The sequence below is a fragment of the Bombina bombina genome, chromosome 4 (genome assembly GCF_027579735.1).
Source record: "Bombina bombina isolate aBomBom1 chromosome 4, aBomBom1.pri, whole genome shotgun sequence".
In the NCBI taxonomy this organism is placed as follows: Eukaryota; Metazoa; Chordata; class Amphibia; order Anura; family Bombinatoridae; genus Bombina; species Bombina bombina.
The window spans coordinates 90,105,740-90,125,594 of record NC_069502.1 but is presented as its reverse complement, the minus strand read 5'-3'; the positions used below and the strand labels follow the sequence as shown (position 1 = coordinate 90,125,594).

The window sequence follows — 19,855 nt, the reverse complement described above, 5'->3', positions numbered from 1 at the left end:
AAGATATTAATTGAGATATCTTTGTGTAATCCCTGCACCATTGGTTCAGCATACAGAGCTGAAGAGGTCGCATGTGAAAACGAGCAAAGGAGATCGCATCCGATGCGGCAGTCCGAAGACCTAAAATTTCCATGCATAAGGCTACCAAAGGGAATAATTGTGACTGAAGGTTTTGACGAGCTGATATCAATGTTAAACTTCTCTTGTCTGACAAGGACAGAGTCATAGACACTGAATCTATCTGGAAACCTAAAAAGGTTACCCTTGTCTGAGGAATCAATGAACTTTTTGGTAAATTGATCCTCCAACCATGATCTTGAAGAAACAACACAAGTCGATTCGTATGAGATTCTGCAAAAATGTGATGACTGAGCAAGTACCAAGATATCGTCCAAATAAGGAAATACCAAAACCCTGTTTTCTGATTACAGACAGAAGGGCACTGAGAACCTTTGAAAAAATTCTTGGAGCTGATGCTAGGCCAAACGGTAGAGCCACAAAACTGGTAATGCTTGTCTAAAAAGAGAATCTCAGAAACTAAAAGTGATCTGGATGAATCGAAATATGCAGATATGCATCCTGTAAATCTATTGTAGACATATAATGCCCTTGCTAAACAAAAGGCAGGATAGTCCTAAAGTTACCATCTTGAATGTTGGTATCCTTACATAACGATTCAATATTGATAGATCCGGAACTGGTCTGAAGGAATTTACCTTCTTTGGTACAATGAAGAGATAGAATAAAACCCCAGCCCCTGTTCCAGAACTGGAACTGGCATAATTACTCCAGCCAACTCTAGATCTGAAACACATTTCAGAAATGCTGAGCCTTTGCTGTGTTTACTGGGACACGGGAAAGAAAAAAAAAAAATCTCTTTGCAGGAGGCCTTAACTTGAAGCCAATTCTGTACCTTTCTGAAACAATGTTCTGAAACCAGAGATTGTGAACGGAATTGATCCAAATTTCTTTGAAGAAAACGTAATCTGCCCCATACCAGCTGAGCTGGAATGAGGGCCGCACCTTCATGGGTACTTAGGAGCTGGCTTTAGGTTTCTATAAGGCTTGGATATATTCCAAACTGGAAATGGTTTCCAAACTGATACCGCTCCCGAGGATGAAGGATCAGGCTTTTGTTCCTTGTTGTGAGGAAAGGAACGAAAACGATTATTAGACCTAAATTTACCTTAGATTTTTTATCCTTTGGTGAATAAGTTCCCTTCCCTCCAGTAACAGTTGAGATAATAGAATCCAACTGAGAACCGAAAAATTTATTACCCTGGAAAGAAAGGGAAAGCAAAGTTGACTTAGAAGACATATCAGCATTCCAAGTTTTAAGCCATAAAGCTTTTCTAGCTAAAATAGCTAGAGACATATACCTGATATCAATTCTAATGATATCAAAAGATGGTATCACAAATAAAATTATTAGCATGTTATAGAATAATAATAATGCTATAAAATTATTATCTGTTACTTGTTACGCTAAAGCTTCTAACCAAAAAGTTGAAGCTGCAGCAACATCCGCTAAAAATATAGCAGGTCTAAGAAGATTACCTGAACATAAGTAAACTTTTCTTAGAAAGGATTCAATTTTCCTATCTAAAGGATCCTTAAATGAAGTACTATCTGCCGTAGGAATAGTAGTACGTTTACCAGGAGTAGAGACAGCCCCATTAACCTTAGGGATTTTGTCCCAAAAAACTCTAATCTGTCAGATGGCACAGGATATAATTGCTTAAACGTTTTAGAAGGAGTAAATGAATTACCCAAATTATTCCATTCCCTGGAAATTACTTCAGAAATAGCATTAGGGAGAGAAAACACTTCTGGAATAACTACAGGAGATTTAAAAACCTTATTTAAACGTTTAGATTTAGTATCAAGAGGACCAGAATCCTCTATTTCTAATGCAATTAATACTTCTTTAAGTAAAGAACGAATAAATTCCATCTTGAACAAATACAAAGATTTATCAGCATCAACCTCTGAGACAGAAACCTCTGAACCAGAAGAACCATTATCAGTATCAGAATGATGATGTTCATTTAAAAATTCAACTGAAAAAAGAGAAGTTTTAAAAGACTTTTATGTATACTAGAAGGAGAAATAACAGACATAGCCTTCTTAATGGATTTAAAAAATAAAATCTCTTATGTTATCAGGAACACTCTGAAAATTAGATGTTGACAGAACAGCAACAGGTAATGTAACAGTACTAAAGGAAATTTTATCTGCATTAATAAGTTTGTCATGACATGCAATACAAACAACAGCTGGAGAAACAGATACCAAAAGTTTATAGCAGATACACTTAGCTTGGTAGCTCCAGCACCGGGCAGCGATTTTCCTGAAGTATCTTCTGACTCAGTTGCAACGTGGAACATCTTGCAATATGTAATAGAAAAAACAACATATAAAGCAAAATTGATCAAATTCCTTAAATGACAGTTTCAGGAATGGGAAAAAAATGCCAGTGAACAAGCTTCTAGCAACCAGAAGCAAAAATAATGAGACTTAAATAATGTGGAGACAAAAATGACGCCCATATTTTTTAGCGCCAAATAAGACGCCCACATTATTTGGCGCCTAAATGCTTTTGGCGCCAAAAATGACGACACATCCGGAACGCCGACACTTTTGACGCAAAAAAACGTCAAAAAATGATGCAACTTCCGGCGACACGTATGACGCCGGAAACAGAAAAAAAAAATTTTGCGCCAAAAAAGTCTGAGCCAAGAATGACGCAATAAAATGAAGCATTTTCAGCCCCCGCGAGCCTAACAGCCCACAGGGAAAAAGTCAAATTTTTTAAGGTAAGAAAAAATGATTGAATCAAATGCATTATCCCAAGTATGAAACTGACTGTCTGAAAATAAGGAATGTTGAACATCCTGAGTCAAGGCAAATAAATGTTTGAATACATATATTTAGAACTTTATAAAAAAGTGCCTAACCATAGCTTAGAGTGTCACAGAAAATAAGCTTACTTACTTACCCCAGGAAACTCATCTACATGTTGTAGAAAGCCAAACCAGTACTGAAACGAAAATCAGCAGAAGTAATGGTATATATATATAAGAGTATATCGTCGATCTGAAAAGGGAGGTAAGAGATGAATCTCTACGACCGATAAAAGAGAAACCTATGAAATAGACCCTGTAGAAGGAGATCATTGCATTCAAATAGGCAATACTCTCCTCACATCCCTCTGACATTCACTGCACGCTGAGAGGAAAACCGGGCTCCAACCTGCTGCGGAGCGCATATCAACGTAGAATCTAGCACAAACTTACTTCACCACCTCCATAGGAGGCAAAGTTTGTAAAACTGAATTGTGGGTGTGGTGAGGGGTGTATTTATAGGCATTTTAAGGTTTGGGAAACTTTGCCCACTCCTGGTAGGAATGTATATCCCATACGTCACTAGCTCATGGACTCTTGCTAATTACATGAAAGAAACCAGGTTTGGTACGCAAAACTACCTTATCTGCATGGAAGATCAGATAAGGTGAATCACACTGCAAGGCAGATAACTCTGAAACTCTTCGAGCCGAAGAGATAGCTACTAAAAACAGAACTTTCCAAGATAACAGCTTGATATCTATGGAATGCAAGGGTTCAAACGGAACCCCTTGAAGAACCTTAAGAACTAAATTTAAACTCCATGGCGGAGCAACAGGTTTAAACACAGGCCTGATTCTAACCAAAGCCTGACAAAATGCCTGAACGTCTGGAACATCAGCCAGGAGCTTGTGTAAAAGAATAGACAGAGCAGAAATCTGTCCCTTTAAGGAACTAGACGATAATCCCTTTTCCAATCCATCTTGGAGAAAAGATAGTATCCTAGGAATCCTGACCTTACTCCACGAGTAACCCTTGGATTCACACCAATGAAGATATTTACACCATATCTTATGATAGATTTTCCTGGTGACAGGCTTTCGAGCCTGAACCAAGGTATCAATGACCGACTCGGAGAAACCACGCTTTGATAAAATCAAGCGTTCAATCTCCAAGCAGTCAGACGCAGAGAAACTAGATTTGGATGTTTGAATGGACCTTGTAGTAGAAGGTCCTGCCTCAGCGGCAGAGTCCATGGTGGGAAGGATGACATGTCCACCAGATCTGCATACCAAGTCCTGCGTGACCACGCAGGTGCTATCAAAATCACTGAAGCTCTCTCCTGCTTGATCTTGGCAATCAGACGAGGGAGGAGAGGAAAAGGTGGAAACACATAAGCCAGGCTGAAGGACCAGGGCACTGCTAGAGCATCTATCAGCGTTGCCTGGGGATCCCTTGACCTGGACCCGTAACGAGGAAGCTTGGCGTTCTGACGAGACGCCATCAGATCCAGTTCTGGTTTGCCCCATAGATGAATCAGCTGGGCAAATACCTCCGGATGGAGCTCCCACTCCCCGGATGAAAAGTCTGCCGACTTAGAAAATCCGCCTTCCAGTCGCAAGAGTGAATCTCTGCCCATAGAATTATCTTGGAAACCTCCATCATGGCCAGGGGACTCCTTGTTCCCCCCTGATGGTTGATATAGGCTACAGTCGTGATATTGTCCGACTGAAATCTGATGAACTTGGCCCCAGCTAGTTGAGGCCAAGCCTGAAGAGCATTGAAAATTGCTCTTAGTTCCAGAATGTTTATCGGAAGGAGGGCTTCCTCCTGAGTCCACGAACCCCGAGTCTTCAGGGAGTTCCAGACTGCGCCCAGCCCAGAAGGCTGGCATCTGTCGTCACTATAGTCCACACTGGCCTGCAGAAACTCATTCCCCTGGACAGATGGACCCGAGATAACCACCAGAGAAGAGAATCCCTGGTCTCTTGATCCAGATCTAACAGGAGACAAATCTGTGTAGTCCCCATTCCACTGGTTGAGCATGCAAAGTTGCAGTGATCTGAGATGTAGGCGGGCAAACGGAACTATGTCCATTGCCGCTACCATTAGGCCGATCATTTCCATACACTGAGTCACTGATGGCCGAGGAGTGGAATGAAGAGCACGGCAAGATGTTAGAAGCTTTGATATCCTGACTTCTGTCAGAAAAAAATTAATTTCTACTGAATCTATTAGAGTTCCTAGGAAGGAAACTCTTGTGAGAGGAGAGAGAGAACTCTTTTCTATGTTCACTTTCCACCCATGAGACCTCAGAAAGGCCAGAACAATGTCCGTATGGGACTTGGCGATTTGAAGAGTTGACACCTGAATCAGGATGTTGTCTAGGTAAGGGGCTACCGCTATGCCCCGCTGCCTTAGAACCGCCAGAAGGGACTCTTGAACCTTCGTAAAGATTCTTGGTGCCGTGGCTAACCCGAAGGGAAGAGCCACAAACTGGTAATGCCTGTCTAGGAAGGCGAACCTGAGGAACTGATGATGATCTCTGTGAATCGGAATGTGGAGATAAGCATCCTTTAAGTCCACTGTATTCATATATTGACCCTCCTGAATCATAGGGAGGATGGTTCGGATTGTCTCCATCTTGAAGGATGGGACCCTGAGAAATTTGTTTAGGATCTTGAGAGGCAAGATAGGTCTGAAAGTTCCCTCTTTTTTGGGAACTATAAACAGATTTGAATAGAAACCCAGCCCCTGTTCCTCTCTTGGAACTGGGTGGATCACTCCCATAACCAGTAGGTCTTGAACGCAACGTAAGAATGCCTCTCTTTTTATCTGGTTTAGATAGTTGTGAGAGATGAAATCTCCCCTTTGGAGATGACCCTTTGAATTCCAGAAGATATACCTGGGAAACAATCTCTAGCGCCCAGGGATCCTGGACGTCTCTTGCCCAAGCCTGGGCGAAGAGAGAAAGTCTGTCCCCCACTAGATCCGGTCCCGGATCGGGGGCTACTCCTTCATGCTGTCTTAGAGGCAGCCGCAGGTTTCTTGGCCTGCTTCCCCTTGTTCCAAGCCTGGTTAGGTCTCCAGACTGGTTTGGACTGGGCGAAATTTCCCTCTTGTTTTGCATTACAGGAAGTTGAAGCTGCGCCACTCTTGAAGTTTTGAAAAGAACGAAAATTATTCTGTTTGGTCCTTAACTTATTGGACCTATCCTGAGGAAGGGTGTGGCCTTTTCCTCCAGTAATATCAGAAATGATCTCCTCCAGACCAGGCCTGAATAGGGTCTGTCCCTTGAAGGGGATGTTAAGAAGTTTAGACTTTGAAGTAATGTCTGCTGACTAGGACTTAAGACATAGCGCCCTACGCGCCAAAATGGCAAAACCTGAATTCTTAGCTGTTAGTTTGGTTAACTGAAAAACTGCGTCAGAAATAAAGGAATTAGCCAACTTAAGAGCTTTAATCCTGTCTAGAATATCGTCTAACGGGGTCTCTACCTGCAGAGCCTCCTCAAGAGACTCGAACCAAAAAGCCGCTGCAGCAGTAACTGGGGCTATGCATGCCAGAGGCTGGAGGATAAAACCTTGATGTATAAACATTTTCTTAAGGAGGCCCTCCAATTTTTTATCCATAGGATCTAGGAAAGCACAACTGTCCTCAACGGGTATAGTTGTACGCTTAGCTAGGGTAGAGACTGCTCCCTCCACCTTAGGGACCGTCTGCCACGAGTCCCGCATGGCGGCATCTATGGGAAACATCTTTTTGAAAGCAGGAGGGGGAGAGAACGGCACACCTGGTCTATCCCATTCCTTAGTAATAATTTCCGAAAACCTCTTAGGGACTGGAAAAACATCAGTGTAAACAGGCACTGCAAAGTATTTGTCCATTTTACACAATTTCTCTGGAACCACAATGGGGTCACAGTCATCCAGAGTCGCTAAAACCTCCCTAAGCAATAAGCGGAGGTGTTCAAGCTTAAATTTAAACGCTGTCATTTCAGAATCAGATTGAAGTAACGCCTTCCCTGAGTCTGAAATGTCACCCACAGATAGAAGCTCACCTGCCTCGGCTTCTGAGTATTGTGAGGGTATATCAGACACAGGCATTAAAGCGTCAGAAAGCTCTGTATTAGTTCTAGCTCCAGAGCTTTCTCGCTTTCCTTGTAATCCTGGCAGTTTGGAAAATACCTCTGTGAGGGTATTATTCATAACTGCCGCCATGTCCTGCAAGTTAAACGAATTAGACGCGCTAGATGTACTTGGCGTCACTTGAGCGGGAGTTATAAGTCCTGACACATGGGGAGAGTTAGATGGCATAATCTCCCTTTTTTTAGTCAAAGAATCCCCCTGGAGATAAATCTTTAAGCGCCATAATATAGTCTTTATAGTTTATAGAAATTTCAGTACATTTGGTACACATTCTAAGAGGGGTTCCACCAAGGCTTCTAAACATATTGAACAATGAGTTTCCTCTATGTCAGACATGTTTAACAGACTATTAATGAGACAAGCAAGCTTGGAAAACACTTTAATAAAGGTAAAAAAGCAATTAAAAAACGTTACTGTGCCTTTAAGAGAAAAAAACTAACACTTAAACTGCAAAACAGTGAAAAAATAAAGCAAATTCTTTGAAATTTTTACAGTGTGTGTAAGGGACTAAAGCAGCATTGCACCCACTTGCAAATGGATGATTAACCCCTTAGGCCCCAAACCGGATTGAAAAACGTTAAAAAAAGTTAAAAGACCGTTGAGCACCCTGCCACAGCTCTGCTGAGGCTCCTACCTACCCTCAAATACGATTCTGTGCAAAAAAAACCCCTTGTAATGGTCCTCAGGTGTCAGAGGACTCCTCTAGGGAAGCTGGATGTCTCAGTCTGAATAAAAAACTGGGCATTTAGAGCGCTAAAATAGGCCCCTCCCACCATGTACTGGATGCCAGAGTGGCCTTAAGAAAGTACTCCTAGGAGTATCTGATTAGCCATGTGGAAACTAGGCCCCAAATAAAGAGTTATCTCCCTCAGAGAAAAAAACGTCCTATTTTTAAAATCACGTAAACGTTTTGTCCCTAAGTAATATCATGAGTATTACCCTGTTCTGTAAGCATGATCCCAGTCGCTGTTAAATCACTGCATCAGGCTTACCTCAGTACACAAGGTTCTGTCAGCATTTCTAGAACTCATATCCTCTCTCTAGAAATAAAATTACTGAACATACCTCAAGGCAGGTAATCTGCAGGCCGTTCCCCCAACTGAAGTTGTCCCATGTTCTTCAGTTATGTGTGAGAACAGCAGTGGACCTTAGTTACAAACCGCTAAGATCATCAAATCTCCAGGCAGAACTATTCTTCTAATTTCTGCCTGAGAGTAAAACAGTACAACGCCGGTACCGTTTAAAAATAACAAACTCTTGATTGAAGGTAAAACTACACTAAGTCACCACATATCTCTTGATACTTCCTTTCTTGTCGAGAGTTGCAAGAGAATGACTGGGGTTGGCAGTTAGGGGAGGAGCTATATAGACAGCTCTGCTGTGGGTGTCCTCTTGCAACTTCCTGTTGGGAAGGAGAATATCCCACAAGTAATGGATGAATCCGTGGACTGGATACACCTAACAAGAGAAAACAGTAAATGTTATTGTACATGTAGAAACATTGCTAGCATAAAACATGATAAATAAATGCCACATAATTGAGCTGAAAAAATAACCGCTTAAAAAAATGAAAAGAACACACTTAGCTTTGTAGAATTGTGTTCCAGGGCATCATAGTTTCTACAGTAACATCAGAGTCAGGATCAGAATGAAACATCTCGCAAAATGTAACAGAAAAAGAAAAATAACATTAGGCAAAACATTGATTTCCACAATGTAACAGTTTCAGTAGAGAAAAACAAAAGCAGGCATAATAGCTTTCAAGTTCATGAAAACAGCGAGCAATAGAGGGAGATGGGTAAAATAATTAAAATTTGGCGCCAAGAATGACGCATTACGCAAAAAAGTTAAAAAATGTTGCCGCAAGACTAAGACTAGGAAATGACGCAACTCGCGCCATAACAAACGCGATTTCACACAAAAAATAGCGTCAAGACGCATAAAATGATGAAATTTGCACCAAAGGCGCAACTACGTGCCAAAAAAATTTGCGCCAAGAATGACAATAAAAAACAGTATTTTGCACCCTCGCAAGCCTAGATTTGCCCGCAAAAAAAATAATGAAAAAGTCAAATTAGAAAAAGACTGAACCCCAGGTAAGAAAAAAGTTAAACAAACTTCCCAAACATGATTCCTATACAGCAACTGTTTAGACTGCAAAGGGAAATACACATAGACCTGACTCATGGCAAATATAAGTAAAATACAAATATTTAAAACTTTATATTAATGCATGAAGTGCCAAACCATAGCTGAGAGTGTCTTAAATAAAGATACATACTTCCCGAAAGACCCATCCACATATAGCAGATAGCCAAACCAGTACTGAAAACTATCAGCAGAGGTAATGGTATATAAGAGTATAACGTCGATCTGAAAAGGGAGGTAGGCGATGAATCCCTACGACCGATAACAGAGAACCCTTGAAAAGATTTCCTGTGAGGGAAACAAAAAAATCAATAGGCGATACTCTCTTCACATCCCTCTGACAAACACTGTACTCTGAGAGGAATTGGGCTTCAGAATGCTTAGAAGCGCATATCATAGAATAAATCATAAAAAAATCAAGCACAAACTTACTTCACCACCTCCATAGGAGGAAAAGTTTGTAAAACTGAGTTGTGGGTGTGGTGGGAGGTGTATTTATAGGCATTTGAGGTTTGGGAAACTTTGCCCCCTCCTGGAAGGAATGTATATCCCATACGTCACTAGCTCATGGACTCATGCCAATTACATGAAAACAAAGCAGATGTTCCTGTCCGAAATAAAATACATCTTATTCACGATTGTTGAAGCATGCTTGTTTGCAACAATGTTTTTAGCAATGTTATACATAGTTATGAACACTGCTGCCAGACTGCTGAAGACACAAGCATGCTCCTAAGTTTCTATCACCCTAACTAGGTTTTACTTTTCAACAAAGGACACCAACAAAACAAAGCTGTTTAAAATTGCACTCTCTATATACTTTACTGATGCTTTAACTTTATCACGCAAAAAATGTTTAATTGGTGCTTTTTCATATACATGCTAGAAACTTTTCCTTTAAAAGTAACATTCATTAATGAATATGGGTGAGATATAAACATTAAACTTTGCATTTTCATGAACATACAAATTTGACGAACATTGTGTATAAAGAAATACATTACATCTCTGAAACTGGAAACTAAACAATACAATAGTCAACATAAACGTATTTTGGGGTTACCTTCCCACAGCTGTAGACTTTGGGGAGCTACGGATGGCCATATCACAAGCCCATTGGCTTCATAAAGAGGATTCATAAATTTGTTAATTTCATTTGGTTGATTCACCCAGGACCACAGGGACATTGTCTTCTGTCGCAGCTTTAATTTGCTCCTTTAAAAAAGAAAAAAAATAGTTCTCAATAATGAAAAAGTTAGAATAAATTTTCATTTTTGGTCACAAAGGACTCATCGCAAATTAAGATTATCCCCTTGAACTTTTTTTTATTCACTATTTAATCAGTTTCTAGTTATCTGCTGCATCAGCTGTGTCATGGCTTCTCATCATGTGGTCTGTCCTACAAAATCACAGACTTGCAAATACAATGTCTAAATTAAAGGGACACTGAACACAATTTTTTTCTTTCATGATTCAGATAGAGCATGGCATTTTAAGCAACTTTCTAACTTACTCCTATTATCAATTTTTCATCGTTCTCTTGCTATCTTTATTTTAAAAGCAGGAATGTAAACCTTAGCAGCCAGCCCATTTTAGGGCAGAACTTTTCGAGTTACAGAGAGATGCCTACCATAGAAAGTAACAAGGCTCTCTGGGATACATAATCTTACAGGGGACCACCTGACACTGATAAAAAGTCTCAGTTTGAAGAAAAACAAAATTTATGCTTACCTGATAAATTTCTCTCTCTTGTGGTGTATCCAGTCCACGGGTTCATCCATTACTTGTGGGATATTCTCCTTCCCAACAGGAAGTTGCAAGAGGACACCCACAGCAGAGCTGTCTATATAGCTCCTCCCCTAACTGCCACCCCCAGTCATTCGACCGAAGACAAGCAAGAAAAAAGGAGAAACTATAGGGTGTAGGTGACTGTAGTTTAAAAATAAAAAACACCTGCCTTAAAGTGACAGGGCGGGCCGTGGACTGGATACACCACAAGAGAAAGAAATTTATCAAGTAAGCATAAATTTTGTTTTTTCTTGTAAGGTGTATCCAGTCCACGGGTTCATCCATTACTTGTGGGATACCAATACCAAAGCTTTAGGACACGGATGAAGGGAGGGACAAGGCAGGAACTTAAACGGAAGTCACCACTGCCTGTAAGACCTGTCTCCCAAAAATAGCCTCAGAAGAAGCAAAAGTATCAAATCTGTAAAATTTGGAAAAAAAGTATGAAGCGAAGACCAAGTCGCCGCCTTACAAATCTGTTCAACAGAGGCCTCATTTTTAAAAGCCCATGTGGAAGCTACCGCTCTAGTAGAATGAGCTGTAATTCTTTCAGGAGGCTGCTGGCCAGCAGTCTCATAAGCCAAACGGATTATGCTTCTTGGCCAAAAAGAAAGAGAAGTTGCCGAAGCCTTTTGGCCTCTCCTCTTTGCAGAGTAGACAACAAACAATGCAGATGTTTGACGAAAATCCTTAGTAGCTTGCAAATAAAACTTTAAAGCACGAACCACGTCAAGATTGTGTAACAGACGTTCCTTCTTTGAAGAAGGATTAGGACACAGTGACGGAACAACAATCTCCTGATTGATATTCCTATTGGATACTACCTTAGGAAGAAACCCAGGTTTGGTACGCAAAACTACCTTATCTGCATGGAAGATCAGATAAGGTGAATCACACTGCAAGGCAGATAACTCTGAAACTCTTCGAACCGAAGAGATAGCTACTAAAAACAGAACTTTCCAAGATAAAAGCTTGATATCTATGGAATGCAGGGTTCAAACGGAACCCCTTGAAGAACCTTAAGAACTAAATTTAAACTACATGGCGGAGCAACAGGTTTAAACACAGGCCTGATTCTAACCAAAGCCTGCCAAACGCCTGAACGTCTGGAACATCCCTTTAAGGAACTAGCCGATAATCCCTTTTCCAATCCTTCTTGGAGAAAAGATAGTATCCTAGGAATCCTGACCTTACTCCACGAGTAACCCTTGGATTCACACCAACGAAGATATTTACACCATATCTTATGATAGATTTTCCTGGTGACAGGCTTCCGAGCCTGAATCAAGGTATCAATGACCGATTCGGAGAAACCACGCTTTGATAAAATCAAGCGTTTAATCTCCAAGCAGTCAGACGCAGAGAAACTAGATTTGGATGTTTGAAAGGACCTTGTAGCAGAAGATCCTGCCTCAGCGGCAGAGTCCATGGTGGGAAGGATGACATGTCCACCAGATCTGCATACCAAGTCCTGCATGGCCATGCAGGTGCTATCAAAATCACTGAAGCTCTCTCCTGCTTGATCTTGGCAATTAGACGAGGGAGGAGAGGAAATGGTGGAAACACATAAGCCAGGCTGAAGGACCAGGGCGCTGCTAGAGCATCTATCAGCGTTGCCTGGGGATCCCTTGACCTGGACCCGTAACGAGGAAGCTTGGCGTTCTAACGAGACGCCATCAGATCCAGTTCTGGTTTGCCCCATAGATGAATCCGCTGGGCAAAAACCTCCGGATGGAGCTCCCACTCCCCCGGATGAAAAGTCTGCCGACTTAGAAAATCCGCCTCCCAGTTCTCTACTCCTGGGATATGGATAGCTGAGAGATGGCAAGAGTGAATCTCTGCCCATAGAATTATCTTGGAAACCTCCATCATGGCCAGGGGGCTCCTTGTTCCCCCCTGATGGTTGATATAGGCTACAGTAGTGATATTGTCCGACTGAAATCTGATGAACTTGGCCACAGCTAGTTGAGGCCAAGCCTGAAGAGCATTGAATATCGCTCTTAGTTCCAGAATGTTTATCGGAAGGAGGGCTTCCTTCTGAGTCCACGAACCCTGAGCCTTCAGGGAGTTCCAGACTGCGCCTCAGCCCAGAAGGCTGGCATCTGTCGTCACTATAGTCCACTCTGGCCTGCGGAAACTCATTCCCCTGGACAGATGGACCCGAGATAACCACCAGAGAAGAGAATTCCTGGTCTCTTGATCTAGATCTAACAGAGTAAACAAATCTGTGTAGTCCCCATTCCACTGGTTGAGCATGCAAAGTTGCAGTGGTCTGAGATGTAGGCGGGCAAACGGAACTATGTCCATTGCCGCTACCATTAGGCCGATCATTCCATACACTGAGCCACTGATGGCCGAGGAGTGGAATGAAGAACACGGCAAGAGGTTAGAAGCTTTGATATTCTGACTTCTGTCAGAAAAATTTTCATTTCTACTGAATCTATTAGAGTTCCTAGGAAGGAAACTCTTGTGAGAGGAGAGAGAGAACTCTTTTCTATGTTCACTTTCCACCCATGAGACCTCAGAAAGGCAAGAACAATGTCCGTATGGGACTTGGCGATTTGAAAAGTCGACGCCTGAATCAGAATGTCGTCTAGGTAAAGGGCTACCACTATGCCCCGCGGCCTTAGAACCGCCAGAAGGGACCCTAGAACCTTCGTAAAGATTCTTGGTGCCGTGGCTAACCCGAAGGGAAGAGCCACAAACTGGTAATGCCTGTCTAGGAAGGCAAACCTGAGGAACTGATGATGATCTCTGTGAATCGGAATGTGGAGATAGGCATCCTTTAAATCCACTGTAGTCATAAATTGACCCTCCTGAATCATAGGGAGGATGGTTCGGATTGTTTCCATCTTGAAGGATGGGACCCTGAGAAATTTGTTTAGGATCTTGAGATCCAAGATAGGTCTGAAAGTTCCCTCTTTTTTGGGAACTATAAACAGATTTGAATAGAAACCCAGCCCCTGTTCCTCTCTTGGAACTGGGTGGATCACTCCCATAACCAGTAGGTTTTGAACGCAACTTAAGAATGCCTCTCTTTTTATCTGGTTTGCAGATAGTTGTGAGAGATGAAATCTCCCCTTTGGAGATGACCCTTTGAATTCCAGAAGATATCCCTGGGAAACAATCTCTAGCGCCCAGGGATCCTGGACGTCTCTTGCCCAAGCCTGGGCGAAGAGAGAAAGTCTGCCCCCCACTAGATCCGGTCCCGGATCGGGGGGCTACTCCTTCATGCTGTCTTAGAGGCAGCCGCAGGTTTCTTGGCCTGCTTCCCCTTGCTCCAAGCCTGGTTAGGTCTCCAGACTGGTTTGGACTGGGCGAAATTTCCCTCTTGTTTTGCATTAGAGGAAGTTGAAGCTGCCCCACTCTTGAAGATTTGAAAAGAACGAAAATTATTCTGTTTGGTCCTTAACTTATTGGACCTATCCTGAGGAAGGGCGTGGCCTTTTCCTCCAGTAAGATCAGAAATGATCTCCACCAGACCAGGCCTGAATAGGGTCTGTGCCTTGAAGGGGATGTTAAGAAATTTACACTTTGAAGTAACGTCTGCTGACCAGGACTTAAGCCATAGCGCCCTACGTGCCAAAATGGCAAAGCCTGAATTCTTAGCCGTTAGTTTGGTTAACTGAAATACGGCGTCAGAAATAAAGGAATTAGCTAACTTAAGAGCTTTAATCCTGTCTAAAATATCGTCTAACGGGGTCTCTACCTGCAGAGCCTCCTCGAGAGACTCGAACCAAAAAGCCGCTGCAGCAGTAACTGGGGCTATGCATGCAAGAGGCTGGAGGATAAAACCTTGATGTATAAAAATTTTCTTAAGGAGGCCCTCCAATTTTTTATCCATAGGATCTAGGAAAGCACAACTGTCCTCGACGGGGATAGTTGTACGCTTAGCTAGGGTAGAGACTGCTCCCTCCACCTTAGGGACCGTCTGCCACGAGTCCCGCATGGCGGCATCTATGGGAAACATCTTTTTGAAAGCAGGAGGGGGAGAGAATGGCACACCTGGTCTATCCCATTCCTTAGTAATAATTTCCGAAAACCTCTTAGGGACTGGAAAAACATCAGTGTAAACAGGCACTGCAAAGTATTTGTCCATTTTACACAATTTCTCTGGAACCACAATGGGGTCACAGTCATCCAGAGTCGCTAAAACCTCCCTAAGCAATAAGCGGAGGTGTTCAAGCTTAAATTTAAACGCTGTCATTTCAGAATCAGGCTGAAGTAACGCCCTCCCTGAGTCTGAAGGGTCACCCACAGATAGAAGCTCACCTGCCTCGGCTTCTGAGCATTGTGAGGGTATATCGGACATAGGCAATAAAGCGTCAGAAAGCTCTGTATTAGTTCTAGCCCCAGAGCTGTCTCGCTTTCCTTGTAACCCTGGCAGTTTGGAAAATACCTCTGTGAGGGTATTATTCATAACTGCCGCTATGTCCTGCAAAGTAAACGAATTAGACGCGCTAGATGTACTTGGCGTCACTTGAGCGGGAGTTATAAGCTCTGACACATGGGGAGAGTTAGATGGCATAATCTCCCTTTTTTTAGTCAGACAATCCCCTGGAGATAAATCTTTAAGTGCTATAATATGGTCTTTATAGTTTATAGAAATTTCAGTACATTTGGTACACATTCTAAGAGGGGGTTCCACCATGGCTTCTAAACAAATTGAACAAGGAGTTTCCTCTATGTCAGACATGTTTAACAGACTAGTAATGAGACAAGCAAGCTTGGAAAACACTTTAATAAAGGTAAAACAGCAATTAAACAAAAACGTTACTGCGCCTTTAAGAGAAAAAAACTAACACAAACTGCAAAACAGTGAAAAAAATAAAGCAAATTCTTTGAAATTTTTACAGTGTGTGTAAGGGACTAAAGCAGCATTGCACCCACTTGCAAATGGATGATTAACCCCTTAGGCCCCAAACCGGATTGAAAAATGTTAAAAAACGTTAAAAGACAGTTGAGCACCCTGCCACAGCTCTGCTGAGGCTGCTACCTGCCCACAAATACTATTCTGTGCAGAAATAAACCCCTTGTAATGGTCCTCAGGTGTCAGAGGACTCCTCTAGGGAAGCTGGATGTCTCAGTCTGAATAAAAACTGCACATTTAGAGCGCTAAAATAGGCCCCTCCCACCATGTACTGGATGCCAGAGGGGCCTTAAGAAAGTACTCCTAGTAGTGCCTGATTAGCCATGTGGAAACTAGGCTCCAAATAAAGAGTTATCTCCCTCAGAGAAAAAAACGTCCTATTTTTAAAATCATGTAAACGTTTTGTCCCTAAGTAATATAAGTATTAACATGAGTATTACCCTGTTCTGTAAGCATGATCCCAGTTGCTGTTAAATCACTGCATCAGGCTTACCTCAGTACACAAGGCTCTGTCAGTATTTTCTAGAACTCATATCATCTCTCTAGAAATAAAATTACTGAACATACCTCAAGGCAGGTAATCTGCAGGCCGTTCCCCCAACTGAAGTTGTCCCATATTCTTCAGTTATGTGTGAGAATAGCAGTGGACCTTAGTTACAAACCGCTAAGATCATCAAATCTCCAGGCAGAACTCTTCTTCTAATTTCTGCCTGAGAGTAAAACAGTACAACGCCGGTACCGTTTAAAAATAAACTCTTGATTTAAGGTAAAAACTACACTAAGTCACCACATATCTCTTGATACTTCCTTTCTTGTCGAGAGTTGCAAGAGAATGACTGGGGGTGGCAGTTAGGGGAGGAGCTATATAGACAGCTCTGCTGTGGGTGTCCTCTTGCAACTTCCTGTTGGGAAGGAGAATATCCCACAAGTAATGGATGAACCCGTGGACTGGATACACCTTACAAGAGAAATACAAATTAAAGGGACAGTCTACACCAGAATTGTTATTGTTTAAAAAGATAGATAATCCTGGGGGCGTGTCCGGGCAGCGGCCATGAACAGTCACAATATCTGGAGCTCTTGCTGTGATCCTGCTAGATCCGCCAATTATTGCCGGAACACCGGACTTCTACTGAAAAGGACCTGAGATCTTATTCACCCCACACTGCGTGGATGCTATAATCCTCAACTCCGGTGTTTTTATGACCAGAGAGCCCAGATCTGGACCTTTGAGGCCTTAGGTGGCGGCCTAATACAAAGCCTCTGAACCCCCCCAGCAATCAGGCTGGGTACAGCAGTCATTGTCGACTGTTACTCTTTACTTTTACAGACCACTGACTCTGAGAGACTTCTCTATAAGACCGGAGGCTTAACAGATTTTACTAAGACATGACTAATCTAATTATGACACGTATATACAGATGGGAGAAGGACACGTTGCAGATGCTTGATGATCACTTTGCCATGCTAGAGCGAGAACTCTGCCACATTGTTGAAACCGCAATGAAGCCCTTCAACCCTGAATTACAGCTGCTGGCACAAAGGGAGATACATGATCTGGAAGAATTGGGTGAGGTCTGGAACGATGAACTGTGTGAGACAGACCTTAATCGCTCATCCTACACTCAGCCTTTACCAGCACCTTTTGATCTTGTCCCTACAGCGCCTAAAATGGCTGACATAGCATCGGCTGGATGTCTTCACAGAAGCCCACACTGGGTGTTACTAAATGCTCGTACGGCTTATGCCTGGTTGTTAACATGGTGCGGCTCTGTCATACACTTAAGTCCGGTCTGACCGCAACAGCTTCATCTCCAGAGACAGGGACTGAGGATATGCTCTCACTGTAGCTGCTGCCTGTGTCGCATGGGTATAGGCTAATAAATGGCCGTTGCTCAGCAGATCTGTAGTTTTTCGCCAGGGAGATTTGCGGACCTGCCAGTAACCTTGTAATATATATCACAGGCTGATTACCCATTGATGTCTTTAATAGTTTGGCAGGATGCGAACTAAAGATAAGCATAATGAAAGCAACTAGCTTGATAGCGGGTAATATGCATTTGTTTTTTTGGGTATGCTCTTTCATATATATATATATATATATAGATATATAGATATATATAGATATATATAGATATATATATATATATAGATATATATATATATATAGATATATATAGATAGATATATATAGATAGATATATATATATATATATATATATATATATATATATATATATATATATATATATATATATATATATATATATATATATATATATATATATATATATATATAAAGTTATAGTTGTTTATATATTGAGCTAACTTACTTGAACTTTGGCCCTAACTGAAATTTTATAAGAGAGGACTGTTGCTAAGAGATGGGCTTACAAATGTTTTCACAGATGGTGTAAGTGTCCCATGTGGTTAAGTTTCATTGCAGGTGAGGTCTTTGATCCCCATATAAACCCCCATGTATTAGGATTATCACTTATATGTTTCACTGCTCCCCTTTTGCCTTGCTTTGCTTATATTTGTCTCCCCACCTTGGAATTATATATCCTGGATTGGTTATTTCTTAGATAATAGCTCATATAGGCCTCCTGACATTAATTTGAGTGGTATAACAGTATCTGCTATATTCAATATTTCAACTACATTAATATTTTCCCTTTATGTAATTAAAATTCAAGGTCCAAGAGTGACCGTATTTAACATTGGAGCTCCTCCTCTTGAACATTTAGATTGAATAGGTCCATGAGTGGCCTTTTGAAGTTCTGGAGGCGTACTTACCTCTTATGAAAAATAATAAAATGGGGTTCCAATATTAAAGTTCCGTTTTATTGTGAATGATAGCACAGTGTTGTTCTTCTGATTATACATAGTTTTGTATTTTGTAATTCAATAATTTGTACCTGAATGTAATTGCAAACCAACCATTGCCCAATGTATATATGCTACTGAACTTTTGTTTACTGTTCCCTATTTGAACAACCTTAAAAAAAAAAAAAAAAAAAAAAAAAAGATAGATAATCCCTTTATAACCCATTCCCTAGTTTTGCATAACCAACAAAGTTATATAAATACACTTTTTACCTCTGTGATTACTTTGTATCTAAGCCTCTGCAAACTGCCCCCTTATTTCAGTTCTTTTGACAGACGTCCCTTTTAGTCAATCAGAGCTGGCTCACTAGATCTCCACGTGCATGAGCACAGTGTTATCTATACGTCACACATGAACTAACACCCTCTAGTGGTGAAAAACTGTTAAAATGCCATGAGAGAAAGGCGCCCTTCAAAGGTTTAGAAATTTGCATATGAACCTCCTAGGTTTAGCTTTCAACTAAGAATACCAACATAAAGCAAAATTGATGATAAAAGTAAATTAGAAAATTGTTTAAAATTACATTCTCTATCTGAATCATGAAAGTTTATTTTGGACTAGACTGTCCCTTTAAACAAATGTTACAACTACAATTTAACTTACATAGTGCACATTCATTTTCTTTAAGTTAACCCCTTAACAACCGAGGACGTGCCAGGCAATAGTAAACGCTTCCAGGGTATTGCAGCCATACCTCGATATTAAGGCATCGTGCAATACCATTTGCTGTGGCCCTCTCTGCATCGGCCAGCAACGGTGCCAATCGTTGGTGGCGTGTGAGGGATAGGATGGAGGCGGGTAGGCGGCCCATCGCTGGAGAAGGCAGGAGGAGGGCGTGAGCGCTTACACTACAGAAAAGGTATAGTAAGTGGGAAGGAGGGAGAGGGGGATATTAGCAAGTAAAATGATCTGGGAGGGGGTAGTGTGGTAGGGGAATGAGGGGGCAGCTACACTACGGGAAAAAGTTTATTTATATAAAATATATAAAAAATAAGCCAAAAATTATAGCAAAATGGGTACTGCCAGTACTTAACATAGCAGCTAATAAGTAGAGGGGGGAGGGTTAGAGAGCTGTGGGGGGGGGGGGGGGAGAGATTAGGGAGGTTGGAAAGTAAGGGGGATACTACCCTGCAGAAAATATATATTAAAAAATTTTTTTTATACTGGCAGA

The 19,855-nt window shown here is 41.6% G+C and overlaps 1 protein-coding gene across 1 annotated transcript in view; it reads right to left on the bottom strand.

Annotated features, from left to right (window-relative positions):
• MTMR9 (myotubularin related protein 9) overlaps window positions 1-19,855 on the bottom strand; it is a 200,848-nt gene that overhangs the window by 28,617 nt on the left and 152,376 nt on the right. The window contains exon 9 of the mRNA XM_053709540.1: window positions 10,203-10,354. Within this exon, the coding sequence (XP_053565515.1) occupies window positions 10,203-10,354 (152 nt within the window). The remainder of the gene's footprint in view (window positions 1-10,202; window positions 10,355-19,855) is intronic.